Source organism: Bidens hawaiensis, unplaced genomic scaffold (assembly GCF_021521415.1).
Source record: "Bidens hawaiensis isolate Kalapana, Puna unplaced genomic scaffold, B.hawaiensis_p1.1 tig00014831_1, whole genome shotgun sequence".
Lineage (NCBI taxonomy): Eukaryota > Viridiplantae > Streptophyta > Magnoliopsida > Asterales > Asteraceae > Bidens > Bidens hawaiensis.
Genome location: NW_027492310.1, coordinates 187,008 through 207,258, shown reverse-complemented (window position 1 = coordinate 207,258; position 20,251 = coordinate 187,008). Strand labels below are relative to the sequence as shown.

Here is a 20,251-nt window from a genome sequence, read left to right as displayed (position 1 = left end):
AAAGAAAAAAGACTTTACACAACGTTCACTTTCAAAATATCGTCCAAGCCAGATTGGAACGACGACGTGTATAATGGACGACCATCGACTTGCTATATGCTCACAGGAGTTATAATCACATGTTAGGATATAAATAAGTTGAGTAATTGGAGTTAAACATTAAAATTACATATTTTCATACACACACACACATATTTAAAAAAAAAATTGGGCATAGCAAGATGATCGGGCCGGGGACCATCGACCACCCTGCCCTCCTATCAAAGCCGTCCATGTTTTCAATACAACATATATTATACACTACACATATGTTCTCTCTTAATCTAAATCATCATTCAAGTATCAAACTAAAGAGAATATGTAACATTCCAAAAATTTCCTAACCAATTTTTATAATTTAGGAAGTTAAGGAATCAGTTAGTCATTTAGCTAAAATAAAAATATAAAAGGCTCATGTAGATACATGTGGCTGGTGACTAATTGGTACAGAATGACACGTGTCAACACATAATGACCTATCTCCTCAAGAAGCGACATGTGATTAATGAATAATCAATATGAAATGACAAGTGCCGACACAAATGACATGTGTCTTCACAAGAGTGACACATTGCGATTGATGGTGGTCAACGGTCCAACCAGGGGTGTGAGAAACGACTATAAATAGTGGTTGTGGGTTGCTGATGTATACAAATTTGTATAATATCAGCAATAATATTAGAATAAATAACCACAAATGTTAATAATTTTTATTTCTTGGTAATTATAGCCTTAAATAATAAAATGAGTTGATATACGAATAAAAACGGAGAAAATTGTGAAAAGCGACTCAACACACCCCATGTTACAAGCATACGAGGAGAAGACAAAATTCAGAAGTCACATCATGGCCCATGTTGACACCAACACACCCCATCTAGAAAGTACAAAAGGGAAAGACAAAACTGATGAAAACACTGGCATTGTTGACTTCAACCCGCCCCTGTTAACAGTACACGAGAAAAGACAAAATAGAAGCTTCCTGGCTCAACACGGGCCGTACCCAGGCTCAACACGGGACATGTTCTCTATCCTTCTGTACTTTCTGATAACGACCATTTAACACTATCAGATAAAAGAGTCAACACGGACGTGCCCATGTCAACACGGGTCGTGTTGAGAGTCCTGACCAACTTATAGATTAAATGCCCATCCACAACATTCAACACACAATAAAGAACACTTAATACACTTCACCCACCTCCTTTCACCACAAATAATAAGGGAATTATCCCATTCATCCATATTTTGAAGATCAAGAAGATTAAGTTTTTGGAAGAAGTCCTTAGCATCAAAGATTAGTAATCCAAATTGATTAGATTGTTTTAATTTAATTATGTTTGTATCTATTACTTTGATGTATAACATTATGCTTAGTATTGGCTAAACTTTTATAGTATTATCTTGGTTTATAATGAATCTTAACTAAGTTTAACAACATTGGTTAGACATGTGATTGGTTTATAAAAAGTAAAGGTTATATTGTAATTATCACTTGATGAGAAATGTTAAAACATTCTTAAAAGATACACCAAGTGCCGAGCTTGATGATAAGCCAGAGAACTGCCATTCTTGTGAGGCCTTGGATAATATAAACCTTAAAAGAGACACCAAGTACCGAGCTTGATGATAAGCTGGGAAAAGGCCATTCTTGTAAGGGCTTGGTTGATAAAACATAAATCCTGATATAAACATGGACCAAATAAAATATTAGTAGTAATTAGTCATCTTTAAAATGGGAATGTTAACAATGATGTGTAAACGGATTGTTGATATTAATACACTAAAATTGGTTTATTACTTGTCAAGTGAGTGTGCAACATAATCAATTTTAAACAACTCTTGGGTGGTTATTTAAAAGTTCTATAATTATCCAAGAGTTGTGTGGGTTAATACTTGTTAATTCAGGGTTGATCCTTTACAAGTTAACTAATTTTAAATTGGTATTTTAAATATAATACAATGGTTATTTTTGCTTAAAATATCAAGGACATTTCAATTAGTAATTTAAGAGATTGTCTCATCTTTAAAGTCAGTTATCTTATGAATATTTTATATAAACTAGCTTGCTTACATAAAATGATGTTTTAGTGGAGATCATGAAGTTATGCGTATCTGTTTCTTTAATTATCATGGAATAACATGACTTCAGAATAAGTTGTTATTCCCACATTTAATTACCAAAGTAAGCTTATATCACATGTTTACCAACTAAATGCTAAACTAAGTTAAGAGGAGTTTTAACCAAGATGGTAAACTTTTATCCTTGAGCAAACCCAAAAATATTGTCTTTTATTTAAGTCTTTAAAATTCATTCGAAACTTAGTTGATAAACCAACACCACTATGATGTTCACTTCCAGTTAAAATAAATACAACGGAAATTAAACAAGTGTGTCTGTGGATCGATACTTTGTTCTTTCCCATACTATATTATATATACGACAGACACACTTGCCAATTTGTGTGTGGTCGTGTTAAGATAAACATCATTTAATAAATTTAAAACTCGACTTTGTGTGAAACTTAACATTTTGAAAAACTAACTTTTCATACCACTCCCACATAACCTCAAGTTTTTGGCGTCGTTGCTGGGGACACACATTGAATTTTTACAAACATTCCAAGTCATTATAAAACCATTGTTTGTACTGTATATTTATAAATAAAACTTATCAAAAAGAACAAGAATATTTTATTTTTATTTATTTTATTATCTTTATAGTTTTATAAGTTATTTAACTTATTTTAGTTGTGCTGTTAGACCGTTTACTTTCCTAGGTAGTGTATGCCCTACATCCACATCCGAACTCGTTTTGTCACTATCCGAACCTAAATGACACTTTCACCGATGAACATGCATTCGGGCATGAAAAGCAACTAAAGGAGTTAAGGACGAACCGGAAGGGGATACAACAACTGAGGAAAACCAATAGGAGCCTATGATGGCGGAACTAGACAATAAGCTAAACATAAGCCATTATGGGAAGCCGACAATAGAGGGGTATGGCAATAGCCTTGCATCACCCGAAATTCTTGCAAACTTCAAAATCAAATCTAGTGTCGCACCCCAACCTACGGCGGAAATGCCGGTGTAACAACCGGGACTTTCCAAGATTTAATATTTATATTAAAACCCGACCCATTTCGATGCTCGGGAAATTTTATCGCTTTTATCGAGTTAATTAAATTATTATTATATTATTGTTTAATTAATTTTATAATATAAATATAATTTTCTTACTTTGACAAAAACCACCCAAAACCAAAGTTTAACTCCAACTGTTTCCATCCACAAAATTTAGGGGCCAAAATGCAAATATTAGATATATTATTATATTAATTTTGATCCAATAACCCATGACCCGTATCCGTATTCAATTTCGTGTACTCGTTTGTAGTTTTGTTAGCTTGGACCACAATTTTTGTAACCAACAAGGTAATTGAATCAATTGTTGTGATATACTTACCATGATCGGCCAACCGACAGTTTTAATTATGTTAATATGTTTATAAACGATCCGTAATTCCTTATTAACCTGGCCGACGTAACCCGTTAATTTATATGCAAGATATCGGACACCATAACTCAATTAAACTTGCAGAATCGACCCTTACTGCGTCGTCAACTAAGCCCCTAACATTAACTGGATTATAGCAGCCTTCCTATACCTGTCCGTGGTTCGTTCTTAGCCGTCCATGTTCGTCTTATTTAACCATCTTGCAAGCATCATTCGAGGTAATTAATCGTATCTTTAGGTTCGCAATACCTTGCTGTTCAAAACCCCAATGATTAATCGATTCAAAACAAACGGATTTAGTGATTTGATTTTTAGGGTTCATAATCAATAAGGATTTTCTTTCTGTTCTGTTTATGTTTAAACATTTCCATATTTACAACGAGTTGTCTGCCATCTCAGTTGGCTATTGTAGAAACATTAAAGCTTGGGTGGCTGGGGGACGCGGGTTCGATCCCCCACCATCCCGTTTTTTTTTGTAATATTTTGTTATTGTTCTTATTAATCAATACTAAGTAATAATAATAATAATAATAAATGGTAAATAAAATAATTTAATTAAAAACTGGATATAATACTAGTGTTTCTCGTATCTCTCGTCCGTGTATGTACTTATATGTGTAATTAGTTATACATATGTATATATACGTATATATAATATCACGTAAACTAATATTTTTGGTTTAATATATATATATACATACACACACAAAAGGTAACATATATATATATTTATATACTTTAACAAACCAATAATATTTTAAAGATGTATTTTATTCGTAAAATACTTTTTAATACATTATATTAAGTATTATAATATACTTTTAAACGGACAAATAAACTAATAATATTTTAAGGATGTGTTTTACTTATATAATATTATAATATACTTTATTTATAATTTAACAAACTAATAATTTTTCATATAAATTTTATATAAAATAAAATATTATATTAGTTTTGAGTAAAAAGAATATAATATGGCTTAATGATAATTATAAATATCGAGCTTTCTTATCGATCTAGTTCGTTAACTTAGCTTTCTTAATAATTCTATTTTCCTTATTAGGGCTTATCGTTAGCGCGTGATGTCCGATAATCGTCATTCTTAGTATTCCCTTTTCTATTTTGTTCGTCTATTGAGGTGAGTACCACATTCCCCTATTTTACTTCTTTTCCACGTTTTGGGGACATATGCGTAAATTTTATTTCTCATATATACTTATACTCATGACTGCAACTATAGTCTTATGTGTTAACAACTTATACCTTACTTGTTTATGTGCTTATATGTTTATATGCTTCCACATTCGGAGATGTCCAACATAATCTCATAATACTATGATCATACGCAAGTCGTTATAGCCTTTGTTCTTCTCGACATCTCAGTTATACTGGCTCATTTGGTTAATTTGTTATTCTCATATGACTTGTTGCAATTACTTATTAAATATAATATATGTACGTTTAAACTGGTGTGTTGCTCACTCAACCATGTGTTGACAAAACTACTTTATTTCAACGCATATGCAGGTATTCGTGTGATGTGAAGTAATTAGAAGATCACTTAAGGATGCATGCTAGAAGAAAATATTAACGAGACAATATTATTTATTTTTTATATTTGTTTGATACATTATTGTTTTGTAATATTGTATGGATTTTGTTTTATATGAAGTTTAATTAATAGATATTAAAACTTATATTATTGCTTCATAGTAACCTTTGAAAAGCTGTGAGCAATCAGTTCCCGCCCTAGCATTTCCGCCGTAGGTTGGGGTGTGACAGCCGGGACGTGAGCTGATTGCTCACAGCTCTTCAGGTACTATCATGCAAAATTTAAAATGGTAATATCTATTATTTCAATTCAAATAATTCAACAAATTTCAAACAACCAAAGTACATAATTCCATAAATAGAACAAGTAAAGACAAAATAAAAATTAAGTTCTTGTATCTTCTTCTCTAGCAGGCAACCCTAAGTTTCTTTAAACAAAATTGATAATCATATCATACGGTGACCTGCATATGCATTAAAAATATAATAATATTGCCAACACTAGGTTGGGGGAGTAAAACACCAGATGAGTGTATATATAATAAGTATAGTAAAATGTGCAAACTGTATCAAGTGAGATAAGCAATTTAACCAAATGAGCAAGTAATAAAGTGTTGGTAAGCACGATGCGAGATGAACTGGACGATGACTACTACAACAGTCGTATGATCATACTATTCTATGATTATGATGGACCTCTCCGAATGCGAATCAAGTAAAGCATATAAGCATATAACACGTTAGGCATAAATTGTTAAACACACATGACTAACAATTGCAAGTTGAGTATTAAATAATAATAAAATATTGAGAAACACATATGTCGTTAAAACAATAAAAATGAGTTAAAAGAGGAGAGTGTGATACTCACCTTATCAGATGAGCAAACAGAAATAACAAGATAATAAGAATGAAGATCGACGATTCAAGGGTTGACAATAACGCCTAATAAAATATTAAATGCAGAAAAAAAAACATAAGGATTTGATGGGTAGAGATAGAGGTTGACGATCAATTATAATTTGCTAAATATATATTATTTAAACGTATTATTTTATAGATCTTGCAAATCTTTTAAACCCATTTTATTATAAAAATATATATATTTATAATACATATAAGTATAAAAATGTTAATTAAATCATGTAAATATACACATATTTATGATATAAAAAGTTAATTTTATCACATATATAATCATTTTTTATTTATATGAATCTCATGTATCTAGACAAGTTTTGTTATATATATATACACATACATAAATGTATATTTATACATATATATATACACACACATGGATATAGTTTTTAGTAAAGATGCAGGAAAAAAACAAGTAACATTGTCAGTCTTTATATAAATATACTTTATTTACTGATTATTATAATTATTATTGATTAAAATGGATTATTAATATCAAAAACTACCAAAAATAACCAAAATGGGGTAGTTGGGTCTCGAACTCGCGACCTGCCATCCACAAACTTAACCACGGGTGCACCGACCAACTGATCTGGTGTCTAACCTTTTTTTAACATCTGTTCAATTATTTATAAACTAACTGAAACAGACCTAAATCAATTAAACCCCAGAATTAACATTTACGTTAATCGGTGATTGTTAATTCAATTCATGTTAGGGATTTTGTTAATTGAAACCAGACGAACAAAACCTTATAAATTAATTACCTTTAATCGATGTTATAACAGGGTAAAATACGTGAACTGTGGCCGTCGATATGTGATGATGAACGGACTATCAAACAGCGATAAAATTCAAATTAAGTTGAGGGTTAAGGACGGCTAGGGTTAGAAGATGATGACTGCAAGTTTAATTAGATTATTACCATCGTTTATATGTATAACGAATTTGATTTAGTGTCAGCATGTATATTACGTGTTAAAGAATCCATTTGATCGTCTTAACTTAATTAAACTGTCAGTTAGGCCGAAACAAGTAAGTATAATACGTCCATTGATTCAGTTTCCATAAAATCTACGAGAATTGAGGTCCAAGATTTCATATATTGTAATCAGGTTTGTAATATGGTATGGGTTTGGGTCGGATCTTGGGTTAAACGGTTAGGGATGATGATTTCATAATTACATTCTAGTCCTTGGAGATTGAAGGTGAATACATAGAGAGGTAAAAGTTTTAGTTTGGGTTCCTTTTGCCATTACTTGAAAGTTTTAAATATATAATATATAAATAATTAAGAATAATATTATAACAATAAATTACACTCGATAAACGCGATAAAACTTGCCGAACATCGAAATGGGTCGAGTATTAATTTGAAAAAATCCGAGTTGTTACATCTAGCATCATTCATTTGATTAAAAACTTTGTCCAATTTCATGGACTTCTCGATGAAGATCCTCTGTCTCATATTTTTCGATTCCTTCAAATCTGTGGAACTTTCAGAACCCCAAAATTGCTCCGAAGATCAAGCTAGACTTAAAGTATTCCCATTTTCTCTCTGAGGCCATGCCTTGGAATGGCTTGAATCCCATCCATCCCGAATCATCGCCACTTGGAATCAAATGGTAGAGCAATTCCTTCTAAAATACTTTCTACCATACAAAACTGCAATTTATCGCGCCAGCATCACCAGATTCCGAACCGATGAAGATGAATCACTACATGCAGCACGAGAGAGTTACAAGAGCCTTCTTCGAAGATTTCAGCACCATGGATTGAACAAGTTGCTTCAAGTCCAAACATTTTTCGACGCTCAAACTAGCCAAAGCGAACAAGCAATCGATCAGATCGCTGGTGGAGATCTCAGAACCAAATCTCTAAATGAGGCATTCGTGATCCTGGAAAAACTTTCCAAGTAAATATTTTCCTATAACCCACCTTGATCAATCCCATCAAATAAAGGCATACACCATGTCGACAACACTACCTTTATCTCTGCACAATTCGAGGCCTTCTTGAAAAAAATTGAACAGCTCTAGTCTGAGTTGGTCAAAACAAAGGTAAAGTGTGACAGGTGTGGGGGAGATCACAAGGTCAAATACTGCCAAAGTACGACCATCGAAGAATGTGATTCCGTAGGTTGACAGAATAACATGTATGGTAACACTTACAACCTTGGTTGGAGAAACCATCCTAACTTTAGCTGGAGGAATGAAGCCAACAATCAAGCTCCACTAGGCTTTCATAAACAACCTTTCAACCAAAACCAACCCTCTCAACCTAAACCTCCGTACCAGAACCAAGGTGCAAGTTCCAGCCAACAACCAAACGGTGGATCCACAGTGGAGACTTTTCTTACGCAACTTATAGCAAGCACCGAAGCTTCAAACAAATTGACCGATGAACGATTCCTGAAGAACAAAATGAAGCTAAGGAACCAGAAGGTGTCCTTTTAAAATCGAAAACCAAGTAGGTCAATTAGCCCAACTACTTTCCGAGAGATAGCTTGGAGGACTCCTTATTAACATGATTACTAACCCAAACGCTCAAGCCAATGCCATAACTCTAAGAAGTGGAATAATTGCTACAAACAACTCACACGCCACACCTATCCAACATGAAGGTGAGACTGAGATTCTTGACACACCCAACAATCAACCAAACCCGACTACTCCTAAACCTGTTAAAGAACCTGTGAAACCATATGTTCCACCAATTCCTTATCTAGCCTAACTAAAGAAGGAAAAGATGGAGGCACAATATTGAAAATTCTAAGAACTCCTTAAGCAATTCCATATTAACCTTCCATTCATAGAAGCCATTTCCCAAATGCCAAAATATGAAAAGTTCTTAAAGGAAGTTATCTCCAACACAAGGAAGCTAGAAGAACTATCACATGTGACGCTCGCTGAAGAATGCTCCGAAATTCTCCATAGCAAGCTTCCAAAGAAAATGACACGCTGTGGAATTTATACAATCCCTTGCTTGATAAGAAACTTGTTTTTCAGCAATGTCATAGCCGATTTAGGAGCTAGGAATTGGAGAACCTACTCCAACCCTTATTATCATTCAGCTAGCTGATAGATTCGTGAAATACCCAAGAGGCATAGTTGAGAACATGTTAGTAAATATCGATAAATTTGTCTTTCTAGTCGACTTCGTAATTCTGGACATGGATGAAGACAATTCCGTACCCCTTATCCTAGGAAGACCATTCTTAGCTACCGCTAGAGCCCTCATAGATGTTTGCACTGGTAAACTCACTCTCAAGGTAGAGGATGAGGAGGTAACCTTCAATGTGGGCAAATCCATGAAACATCTACAGCACACTGCTGATTCAACATACCCCTTAGATATGGGTGAATCAATAGTAAGCTGTCATCTACAAAAAAAAACAATTGAAAAAGAAGCATGTGACACACTACTAATTGCGGAGAAGACACTCCGTCAATTCAGAGAATCAATTTGTTGGTCCTAAGAAGAAGAAGAAGAAGAAATCAACTCGCATGAGACATCCAAAACAGTAAATAGAGATATAGAATCTAATGCCAAACCTTATATCGAATATCCGTTTACTCTAGAACACAAAGAATTACCCTAACACCTCAAGTTCTCTTTACTTGAAGGCAATTCTCATTTACATGTCATCATTTCTTCCAACCTTTCCAGCGATGAGAAAGAAAGACTACTCGAAGTTCTCAAATCTCATAAGAAAGCCAACTCTTGGAAAATTATGGACATAAAAGGCATCGGCCCGTCATTTTGTACCCACAAGATTCTAATGGAAGAAGACTTTAAACCCGTAGTGCAGCACCAAATACGACTGAATCCTAACACGCAAGACGTGGTGAAGAAAGAAGAAGTTCTTAAATTGCTTGATGCAAGATTAAATTACCTAATATTTGATTCTCCATGGGTAAGTCATGTTCAATTAGTCCCGAAGAAAGGAGGAATGACGGTGGTCACCAACGACAAGAAAGAGCTGATTCATTTGAGAACCGTCACAGGTAAGGGGTGTTCAAAATCGGATATCCGGATTTCGGATAGTGAATTTCAATATCCGTATCCATATCCGAAGTTTCAGATATCCGAACTTTGGAAATCTGAAATTTCGGTTACCCGATCGGATAGTGATTCAGATATCCAATAATCTGAAAGAAAAAAAAACTTGGTTTATAATAAACTTACAAACAACATCTCAAGAATCCAAATTTTCTAGCCGAACAAATCAAACACAAATTGTTTAAAATACAAACAAACAAGTAAAAAAACACACTATCCATTGTTCTAAATACATAACCTATTATTGAGATGGAGAGTGCATAAATGGTGGTGGAGCCGTGGTGGTGGCGGTGACGGGATATGGCCGGAAGACGTGAGACAAGGGCTGAAGAGTGGAGGCGGTGAAAGACGATTAGATGATGTACGTGCCTCCGTGATGTGGAGAAATGGAAATGTAGGTGGTCGATTTGTCACAGAGAGGGCAAAGATGGAGAATTACAAACCAGAGAAGGGAGGTAGCGTGAGAATAAAAGGAGGGGGGGCAGCGTGATAATGGAATTAGAAATTAGGGTTATTTGATATAAGTTGTATATAATTTAAAATTAAAAAATATTAAATTTAATATTTCGTATAGTTCGAATATCCAAACTATCCAAAAAATCCTATCCGAATCCGAATTTTCGGATATCTGGGGCCGAAATTGCGGATAGTTCGGATACGGATTATCAGATAATTCAGATACGGATTCGGATTCTTTTGAAAACTTAGTCACGGGATGGCGAGTTTGAATCGATTATCGCAAACTCAATGATGCCACTAGCAAAGATCACTTTCCACTCCCATTCATTGATCAGATGCTCGAGCGTCTATCGGGAAAAATGTAGGACTGCTTTCTTGACGGATTCTCTGGTTATTTTCAAATTCAATCTCACCTGAAGATTAGGAGAAAACAACATTCACATGCCCCAATGGCACATTCGCTTACCGACGAATTCCCTTTTTTTCATGACATGGTTGAAGATTCAGTGGAAATCTCCATGGATGATTTCTCCGTTTTCGGATACTCTTTGAATCTGTGTCTTGAAAATCTAAAACGGATGTTAGCACAATGTGAAGAAGCCAACCTTGTGCTAAACTGGAAAAGATATCATTTTATGGTTAAAGAAGGCATCGTTCTCCGATACAAGATCTCTCAAGCAGGACTATAGGTGGATAGAGCTAAATTTGAAACCATTTTTAAACTTCCACCACCCATATTTGTCAAATCCATTCGAAGTTTCTTGGCCACACGGGCTTTTATCGCCGTTACATAAAAGACTTTTCAAAAATAGCCCGACCAATGACAACTTCTCAAAAAAGATGCTCCATTCATCTTCTCTAAAAAAATGTTTGAATGCATTCAAAATTCTAAAAGACAAGTTTGTAGATGCTCCAATTATGGTAGCTCTAGACTGGACACTACCATTTGAACTCATGTGTGATTGATATAATGCTATATATATATATATGTTTCCCTTGTATATTTTATTTAATATTTAATTATTTTTTTTTTTTAGTCAAGATTTATATACTACTAACATTATTATGTTTTGTAGGTTCCGGGAGTTGATCGTGATCGAAAAGGGCGAAAAACGAGTCAAAACAAGATGCCGGAACACATCAGAAAATGAAACGGAAGGAGCACTGGTCAGACCAGGCTGGTCGGACCGGCCCCCTAAATTTGCAAGCCACGCCACGCGGCCATGGTGGTCTTTCATGGTCACGAAGCACGGTCACCTAATGTTTCCAAAAAGTTTTCACGATTTTGTCAGTTTTGGGCCCTGTTTCAGTATAAATACACCATTAACATTAACCTTAACCTTAACCTTAACCTGAAAAAAACCCTATGAACCAGAGCCGAATTTGGAGTTTCTTGGAGCTTAGGATTGAAATATTTGGCGGTTTTGAAGGCAAGGAATCACCCGGTGAAGCGCTACTTGTTCAAGATCAAAGACTACGGGTTTTATCTTCTTTAATCTTTCGTTTCTACTGTTTTTCACCATGATTTCTTTTATCATTGTTTTGTTTGATTTTAAGATGCTAGGCTAAACATTATAGACTGCCTAGGCTTATGATGAACCATCGTTGATGTTTTGATTTTAGTTGGATTGTTTTTTTTCGTTATGGTTTTATGCTTCAGTAAACTATTTGATTTTACTTGATTGATGCATATGTATACTTGGTTTTGGTTGTTCTAGTTTTATTTTTCTACATTATCCTTGGTGAATGTCTGTCATATAATAGGATTTTGTTAGGTCATTTACTGTGTGTTCTGGACTAGTTCGTGGTTGATTTGCAATAAAACCATAGGAATAATTTTATTAGTCAAACGAATAAAAGTGTGCTACTAACCTAGAAAGCTGTAAGCTGATATGTTATTGTTACATCTTTGTTGATTAATATTGCTAGATTTAATTCTTCGTAAGGAGTCCGTCTAGGTTTGATTAATTAACCTTGTTTAGCGAGTCAATTGAGTTCATTAAATTACCTTTGATTTCTGCGCTGTAAGGTAGGATTTCACTATAAAGGTACTCTATCATAAATTAATTAGATAACCGTAAGGAAGTTTAATACATATAACAAGTGTGTTTTAAAACTTGTTAGAAACTCATAGGTGTCTTCTTGAAGGGTCAAGGGTCATGTTCGGGGTTTTTTTAAGTGTCTATTTTACAATCCCAGTTCCATAACTATTATTTTCCAACTATTTGAATACTGAAACTTTGGGGATTCCAGCCTCGGTGGTTTTTCATTATCATCTGAATAAGTCAAACTTGTTTGTCTTGTGTTTCATTAATTGTCTTTTATTAATTAGTTTATTTTATTAGTTTAATATAATATAGTTTAAAAACGCCCCATTTAATAATAATAATAAATAAATAGACTTGTCAATTAGTCGAGTCTAATTAATTTGTTAATATACGTAATTTAAAGAGTCTCGTAGGTTCGATATCCGGACTTACTTAGCTATAGTAGAGTTGATTGGTTCACTTGTCGGTCAGTAGTTTAGTCGAGTTTATAGAGTCTAGAGTATTACTTAGTGTCAAGATTAGCGTAATTTAGTTAATAATTATTTGACCACTTTTAGCACATCAAGTTTTTGGCGGCGTTGTCGGGGACTTTTGGCGATTGCATTATTAACTCTGATTGGACTTACTTGCTATATACGTGCTATTGTGTTTTTTGCTTTTGAGTTTTTAGGGTTTTAGTTAATTATATTTTTACGTGTTTATTTTTTGCTTTCAGTCTTAGGTGTCTAATTGTCTGTGTCTTTTACTTATTTAGATTCTTGTAATTATGTGTGAAATTTGTAACGGTCCTCACTTTATCATTGAATGTCCATACTATAGTGCTCATTTTAATTGTGATAAGTGTGATGATCTTCATTTAACTAATACATGTTCATATTATTGTACTAACTCCTATATGCAGCAACAATCGTATTATTCGCATGGGTCCTCGTCATATTATATTAAACCATATAAGAGATATCAATACAACCAAGGGCATGATTATGGTCAACATTCCGAGAGCAACCCCAACAGGGGTGCTGAGGCGTATTTGAATAAGATCGAGGAATTGTTGACCCGTCCATTAGAGAAGGATGCTCAATACCAATGAACATTAGTTGAACATGATGTTATATTAAGAAATCAACTATCTGTTTTTGCAGGTATCCAGGATGCAGTTAAAGAAGTCTCCGAAATACTAACAAAGGTGGAAGATTCCCTAACGAATGAGAATTTATATTATTGACCAAAATACCCCTATACATTTATCTACTAACCAAAATACTTTAAACATAAAAGATCAAGATGCAAAACCGTGTATCAACACTATTAGTAATAATAAGTTAAATTAATGGTCAAGCGGTGATCAAAAGTATTAAAACAATCGGTTGTTAAGATGACAACAAGAATAATAAAAAAAATACAACTATTTCGTGCTAAAGTAATTATCAAAAATTAAAATTGTACATGTATTCATAATATTAAACTATTAATAGTAGTAAATAATAATTTTATGGCCAAACATTGAGTGTAACTATTATTAAAATGATTTTTAATTAACATACTAGCATTACCCCAGTCACTTTCTCTAGGGATGGTCAGTTATTCGAGTCTCGTTCGTGACAAAATCTCTTGCGTGAGCCGAGGTTTTATATAAGTGCTATTCGAGTGGTGGCTTATTATGAAATTGGTAGTGCTTCGGTTCACCACCGATGTCTGTGATCGTAGACATGGGTAACCTTTTTCCAATGGGTGTACCCAGAGGCCTAACTTTGTTGGTTGAAACCGGTGTGTTTATGTTAGATTTGAAACTTGTGTGTTTGTGTTAACTGGCGTGTTTTTGAGAATATTAATATGTAGTTAATGTTACAGCAGTGTTAGTGTGTTTATTTGGGTTAGTGTGTTTTTGTTAATATTTAATATGTAGTTAATTAATGGGTTTGACTAGATTATAAATAAAGAAAAAGAGAGTATAACTAAATTAATAATTCAATTCCATGTCTATATTACATTATAATACATATAGACAACCTTTCACCTCCCACTTTCTCTCTCATGAGACGCTTGTATATTTAATGTTGGACTGAATGCTACCTTCAATTCCATTCATTGTTTTGTCATTACCACATTCGTTGCTTGAGTCATTGAATCTCATTTGAATGCAATAGATGAATACTTTACCCTTTCCATCTACCCGCTATTGAATCCCAGATCCGTTTCAATTGAACCCTACTTTAAGACCTCATCTTCAATTCCCAAATCACATCTACAGATTCTAGGATTTTCCTCCATTAGTTCAGTTTCTTATATAAATTTTTTTCCTTCGATGTATAAACGCATCGACCGAATTTCTATTGTATCCCGATGCAACGCGCGGGCTCTCCCACTAGTGGAATTGCCGGATTCGAGACATGCTTAACCTTATTCTTTTCTTTTGCATATTAATACTCTAAAATTACACTAGTGGGTTAGACTCTCTCTCTTATGTGGTATAATAAATCTACCCGTTAAAATAGTTTTTTACATTTTTTGGAAAAAAAACTTCTTATTCTAACTTGATCTCTATCTCTCTCTCTCTCTCTCTCTCTCTCTCTCTATATATATATATATATATATATATATATATATATAGACAGACACACACACATATAATCCAGATTACTTAAAAAGAGAACTTTGAGGACAATAAAAAATGATTTTTAATTTTTTTATTAAATAAATTTCTAATTTAAAGAAAGTCAGAGAAAAGAAGAATAAAGACACTCAAATGTTCCTAGCCTATCTGAGACTTCATAACTTCTTTGAAAAACAACTAAGTCATATGAGGTTTGAGGAACTGAAGAGTGCCTATAGTTCAACAAAAGAAAGAGTGAAGAAGAAGGAATGGGAAAGAATGAAGAAGAAAGATCTGATCAAAAGGACAAACTTGAAAAGCTATATAGCAAAATGGGGGAAAATGCAAAATTTTAATTGATCATGGTGTTGTTGTTGAGCATGTTGAAATGATGAGCAAGAAAGCGGTGGAAGAAAATTTAAGACTAATAACTGAGAAAATTAAGTCTGTCCTCCTGTGTGTCTATAAATGACTATCATTTCTCATTATTTTGACATGTCCCTTTTCATACATTCCAATCCCAAGAAGCTACCATGGAGAGGAGAGAATGGAGGTCCAGCTATGTGACATTCGTCAATTTTTAATTGTATTTGTATTCGTTAAACCGACCTGTTTTATCGTTCTAATGTATTCTTACTCATCGTTATCAATAATATAATATTCTCGATGATTTAAGTTTATCGATCATTATTTTCTAGTCGTGTTAAGCTCCGAGGTTTACAATTTTATTAAATTTTATCAAATTTCAAACTATATGAGTATAATATGAAAATTATCCAAGTATTTAAACTTTTATAGCATTATTAAAACATTTCAAAAGGGGCTAGTTTATATTTATAAGTTAAATCCTGATTTAAAATATCTTGAAACATAAGGGACTAAAGGTGAAAATTCATTTGAATTATAGTATTAATATAACCCAACCCACCAGCCCCTACCCCTCGTTTTTCCAGCGGCACCTCCGGCGACAGGAATCCGGCTCCGACAACCATTAAAACGTCATTTAACATGCAAATAAACTCAATTGACACGTGTAATACCCTTATACGGTAACGAAAAATCTTAATAGTCGTCCATAACGCGATATAACAGCGAATGATAGGACGTAAATCAGCATCTAAACCAGCCATAATCAACGAGTTAACATAAATCACTCTCAATAATTGCTAAATTGTCGTCAAAGTTTGTTTTCCGGCCAACCATAGTTCACCATCAATCAATAACATATTCAGGTAATATAAATATGCATTGTGATTGTTTTTAGCATTATAATAAAACCCACACCTAATTTGATCGAACTTGTAACCAATTAACGAATTGCAAACCTAGGGTTTTAAGGTTGAAGATGAACTTGGGTTAATGGTTAAGTATTTTTTTTTTTTGTCCCTAAACAGTTAATGCGAAAAAATATCAGATATCAGTTATCATAGTGAGATATTTGTAATTTTAATATCATGTAAAATTCAATTTAACACTAATAGCTCCCACCATTAACAAATTAACCATTTGCAAATTGCAAAACACTAACAATTGTAGCAAGTAAGAATATATTAAGAGTTAAAACACTAGCATTGAACACTAAAAGTTGATAATTAAAGACTTAAAACACTAACATTGAACTCTAAATGTTTATAATTAAGACTTAAACAATGATATCGGGAATATCAGTGATGTATCGGTCAAATATTAGTCCAATATCGGTCAAATATTGGTCAATATCGTTGATATTATCGGTAACGATATTTTGAACCGGTATTATGATTTATATATCGCCAAAGGACTGATAACCGATATATCCTGATATATCAGCGATATCGACTGCATAATTTGTCCCATGATGTGTTAAAAACAGTCAATAAATATTAACTAAATTAAAAAAGTAATAAAAACTAGACCTAAGACTCAACTAAACAAAACACCGGCAAGTAAACCGGTCAATTGTACTAAGCTAAGTAAGTCCGGAATATCGAACCCACAGGACTCTATAAATTACGTTAATTAACTAGTTAGACTCGACTTACGACACGACTATTTATTATTAATGTTTTAAGGGGGTTTTAAAAACTAATATTAAACTAAGAAAACAAATAAGTAAACGAGAAACAAACAACCAAACACAAGATCGGAACCAAATAGAGAAGGAATCTACCTAGGTAATAATCCCATGCATCAACAATCATCAAGCAATGGACAAATAACATGATTATGATAACTGATTTCTAAACATATTCATCTAACAAACCCTAAGGACCCTTGACTGAATCAAATGAAATCCCAGAGAACAATTATTAGATTATTAAGTAATCAGTTGAATTGATTTCCACAAAGTTATCAAATAGGGTTAATTAATAGTATCTAGAGCAAGCAATCTTACGAAACACAAAACTCTAGATAACTTAATAAACTAGCATGACATCATGAACAAGGATCAACACATTAAGCAAGAATATTGTCACTACTATCCTAGCATGCAATTGACCAAGACACATGAACAACCCCTCACCTAACAGCTATTGGAATTTAGCAAAACATTTAAAACCCTAACCAACTATCAAGAAACTTCTATGATCTAATAGTCCTATTCAACCATAATAATCAAAACACCAAGTAAAGATTAAACATGAACCCTAAGATCTAAAGAACACAATCAATAGAAAGCAAGATCCATGTGAAGCAATAGTTAATAATCAACCAAGATAATAAACACTTATACGCATCATGAAAGCAAAATCAAGTCTTTTACTATTAAATCAACGAAACCATAATCAAAGCATAAGTCCAAAGAAAGAATCAAGTCTTAAACATGTTCATCAAACCTAGGTAGAAATGAAGTCTACCTAGGTTTGATCAAAGATAAATAACTAAAACAAAGAACAAAGATATACATCATAAAGATTAATGAACAAAGACAATGAAAAAGAACGAAAGAACCCGTCTTAATCAACCCTCGAACACGTGTATAAAAGCTTGATGATCTTCCTTGATTACTAGCCTCAAAAACACCTTCAAAACCTTGATTACCTCTCCAAATTCGGCTGCCAAAGTGCTCTCTATCGGTTAGGGAATGAAGATGTTTATATAAGCGAGATATCGGGCTTGGACTTGCAAAAACGGGCTGGCCAAAAACCTAGGCGCCGCGTGAAGGCATATTTCCTTTTGCCTTAGCGCGGCGCGGCTTGCTTTTTTTGCTGACCAAAAGGCCTAGGCGTCGCGCGAAGGCATATTGTCTTCTGCCTTTGCGCGGCGCGGCGCACTCAAAAGGGAGGCAACGGATTTTCTTATTTTTTCTTGAATATTCTTTGCATAAACTTGATAAATATCTCCCTTGATCTCCAAGTAACTTTAAGAATCTTCTAGACCTCCTTTCCCTTGATCACCAAGCCACCATCTACATGAACATAAATCAAAACTCGTAAGTAAAGTAATCACGTAATCATTAACGAGCAAATCGAGCATAAACTTTGCATAAAAAGATAGAAAGAATTAAAGCTTTAATATGCAAGACACCAAAAGAGTTAAAACATGATATCTATAATACTTGACTCAAAAACCTTAATTAATAAAATATTAACAAAACATGAACTAAACCAAACTTAAACATTAAATAAACATAACTTTACAAGGGATCCAAGATGTATAAATAGACGTATATCATCCTAATACCAAATAACAAACTTGTCCAGATGGTTTATTCACATGTGTATGGACAGAAGGACCCAGGTTCAAACATGGGCAGGCCATTGTTGGTTACATTTTTTTAAAACCATTTTCTTTTATTACATAAATTAAAATAATTTGTTAAAAATTATTATAAATCAAATAAAATTATTTTAATTCAAATAAAATCAATTATAAATTAAACTTTATCTTTTTCATCAAAAACTAATTGTTCATATCCGTCAAGTTTCGTGAAAACCCGATTAATATTATGTTATTATTTCATTTCATTAACTTTATAATATGTTAAAATAATCATATTCGGGAATAGAATCTTATCGATAAAAATCTGTTTTCTACAATTATTATAATTCTCGTTTTAGTGACAAACTAGTAATTAAATAATTTTTAAATGATAATAAATCCTTAAAATTTTGTAAAGCTTAATAAATAATATTATAATAGAAAATGCCCATAAGATAATAATAAAATATAATAATTCCTAATACCTAAAACTAAATTATTTAACATTCATAATACCGTTAGTTAGTCTTTAAATTTTGTATATTCAATTATAGTTCGGTTGGTTCGATCTTTTCGATTTCGTTAACTCGCTTTCGGCTTTTATTTCAAGTTATACATCAATTTCAAGGGTGAGTTTCTCACACCCACTTTTTAACACTTTTACACATTTTGGGGGTAACATATATATATCCTACAATATTAACAACTTAGTTATTCATATTTTCAAACTACAATTTGCATCATAAACTTGTGTGTTACTTGATTACTTGCTCAAACTTAGTTGCATGTGGTATCCTTAATAAGTATGATCATTCACCCCCCTTTGCACTCATGACCATTTTGTTATGAGTTGAAAAGGGACCTCCTATCCGAGTACGTTGGTTGTTACCAACTGGAAAGGACCTTGCTTGCTCAATTATTTGAGTACGTTGGATATTACCAACTGGAAAGGACCTTACTTGCGCGATTATTACACTTTTTTTATGGAATTGTATGATTTTTTTGTATTTATATCAAAACTTGTGTGAACTCACCAACTATTCGTTTAGTTGACTTTATTTTATATATATGCTACACGGACCGTTATTAGAGGATGATACTCGGAGAAGACATTAGAACTTGGGGTATTTTAATAAATGCAAAAGTTGTTTAATTGTTCTTATTATTATTTTTTTGTATTTCTTTATTTTCAAACTTGTGTATTTGATGTTTAAATTAATTAATGATAATTTTGTCACTTAATAGTGTCACATGTGTTTTGAGCAATCTGTACGTCACACTCAGGCATTTCTGCTTTAGCCGGGGTGTTACAAGCTATGGGAGATAAGGAGAGGTGCTGGAAAATGTAGTTCAAGAACTTATGTGCTTACGTGA

The 20,251-nt window shown here is 33.2% G+C and overlaps 1 protein-coding gene across 1 annotated transcript; it reads left to right on the top strand.

The window, feature by feature from the left end:
• The first annotated feature begins 9,767 nt into the window (after window positions 1-9,767).
• LOC143547802 (uncharacterized) lies at window positions 9,768-11,244 on the top strand. Its single transcript, XM_077039132.1, has 3 exons — window positions 9,768-10,041; window positions 10,354-10,551; window positions 11,057-11,244. The coding sequence occupies exons 1-3, from the start codon at window positions 9,768-9,770 to the stop codon at window positions 11,242-11,244; spliced, it is 660 nt and encodes a 219-aa protein (XP_076895247.1).
• The last annotated feature ends 9,007 nt before the right edge of the window (window positions 11,245-20,251 follow it).

Bases quoted from the DNA above. Each gene is read 5' to 3' on its own strand.
- LOC143547802 (XM_077039132.1), top strand. From the start codon at position 9,768: ATGGACATAAAAGGCATCGGCCCGTCATTTTGTACCCACAAGATTCTA. The intron at 10,042-10,353 runs GTAAGGGGTGTT...TGAGATGGAGAG, and splicing joins TCATTTGAGAACCGTCACAG to TGCATAAATGGTGGTGGAGC. The intron at 10,552-11,056 runs GTAGCGTGAGAA...ACATGGTTGAAG, and splicing joins TTACAAACCAGAGAAGGGAG to ATTCAGTGGAAATCTCCATG.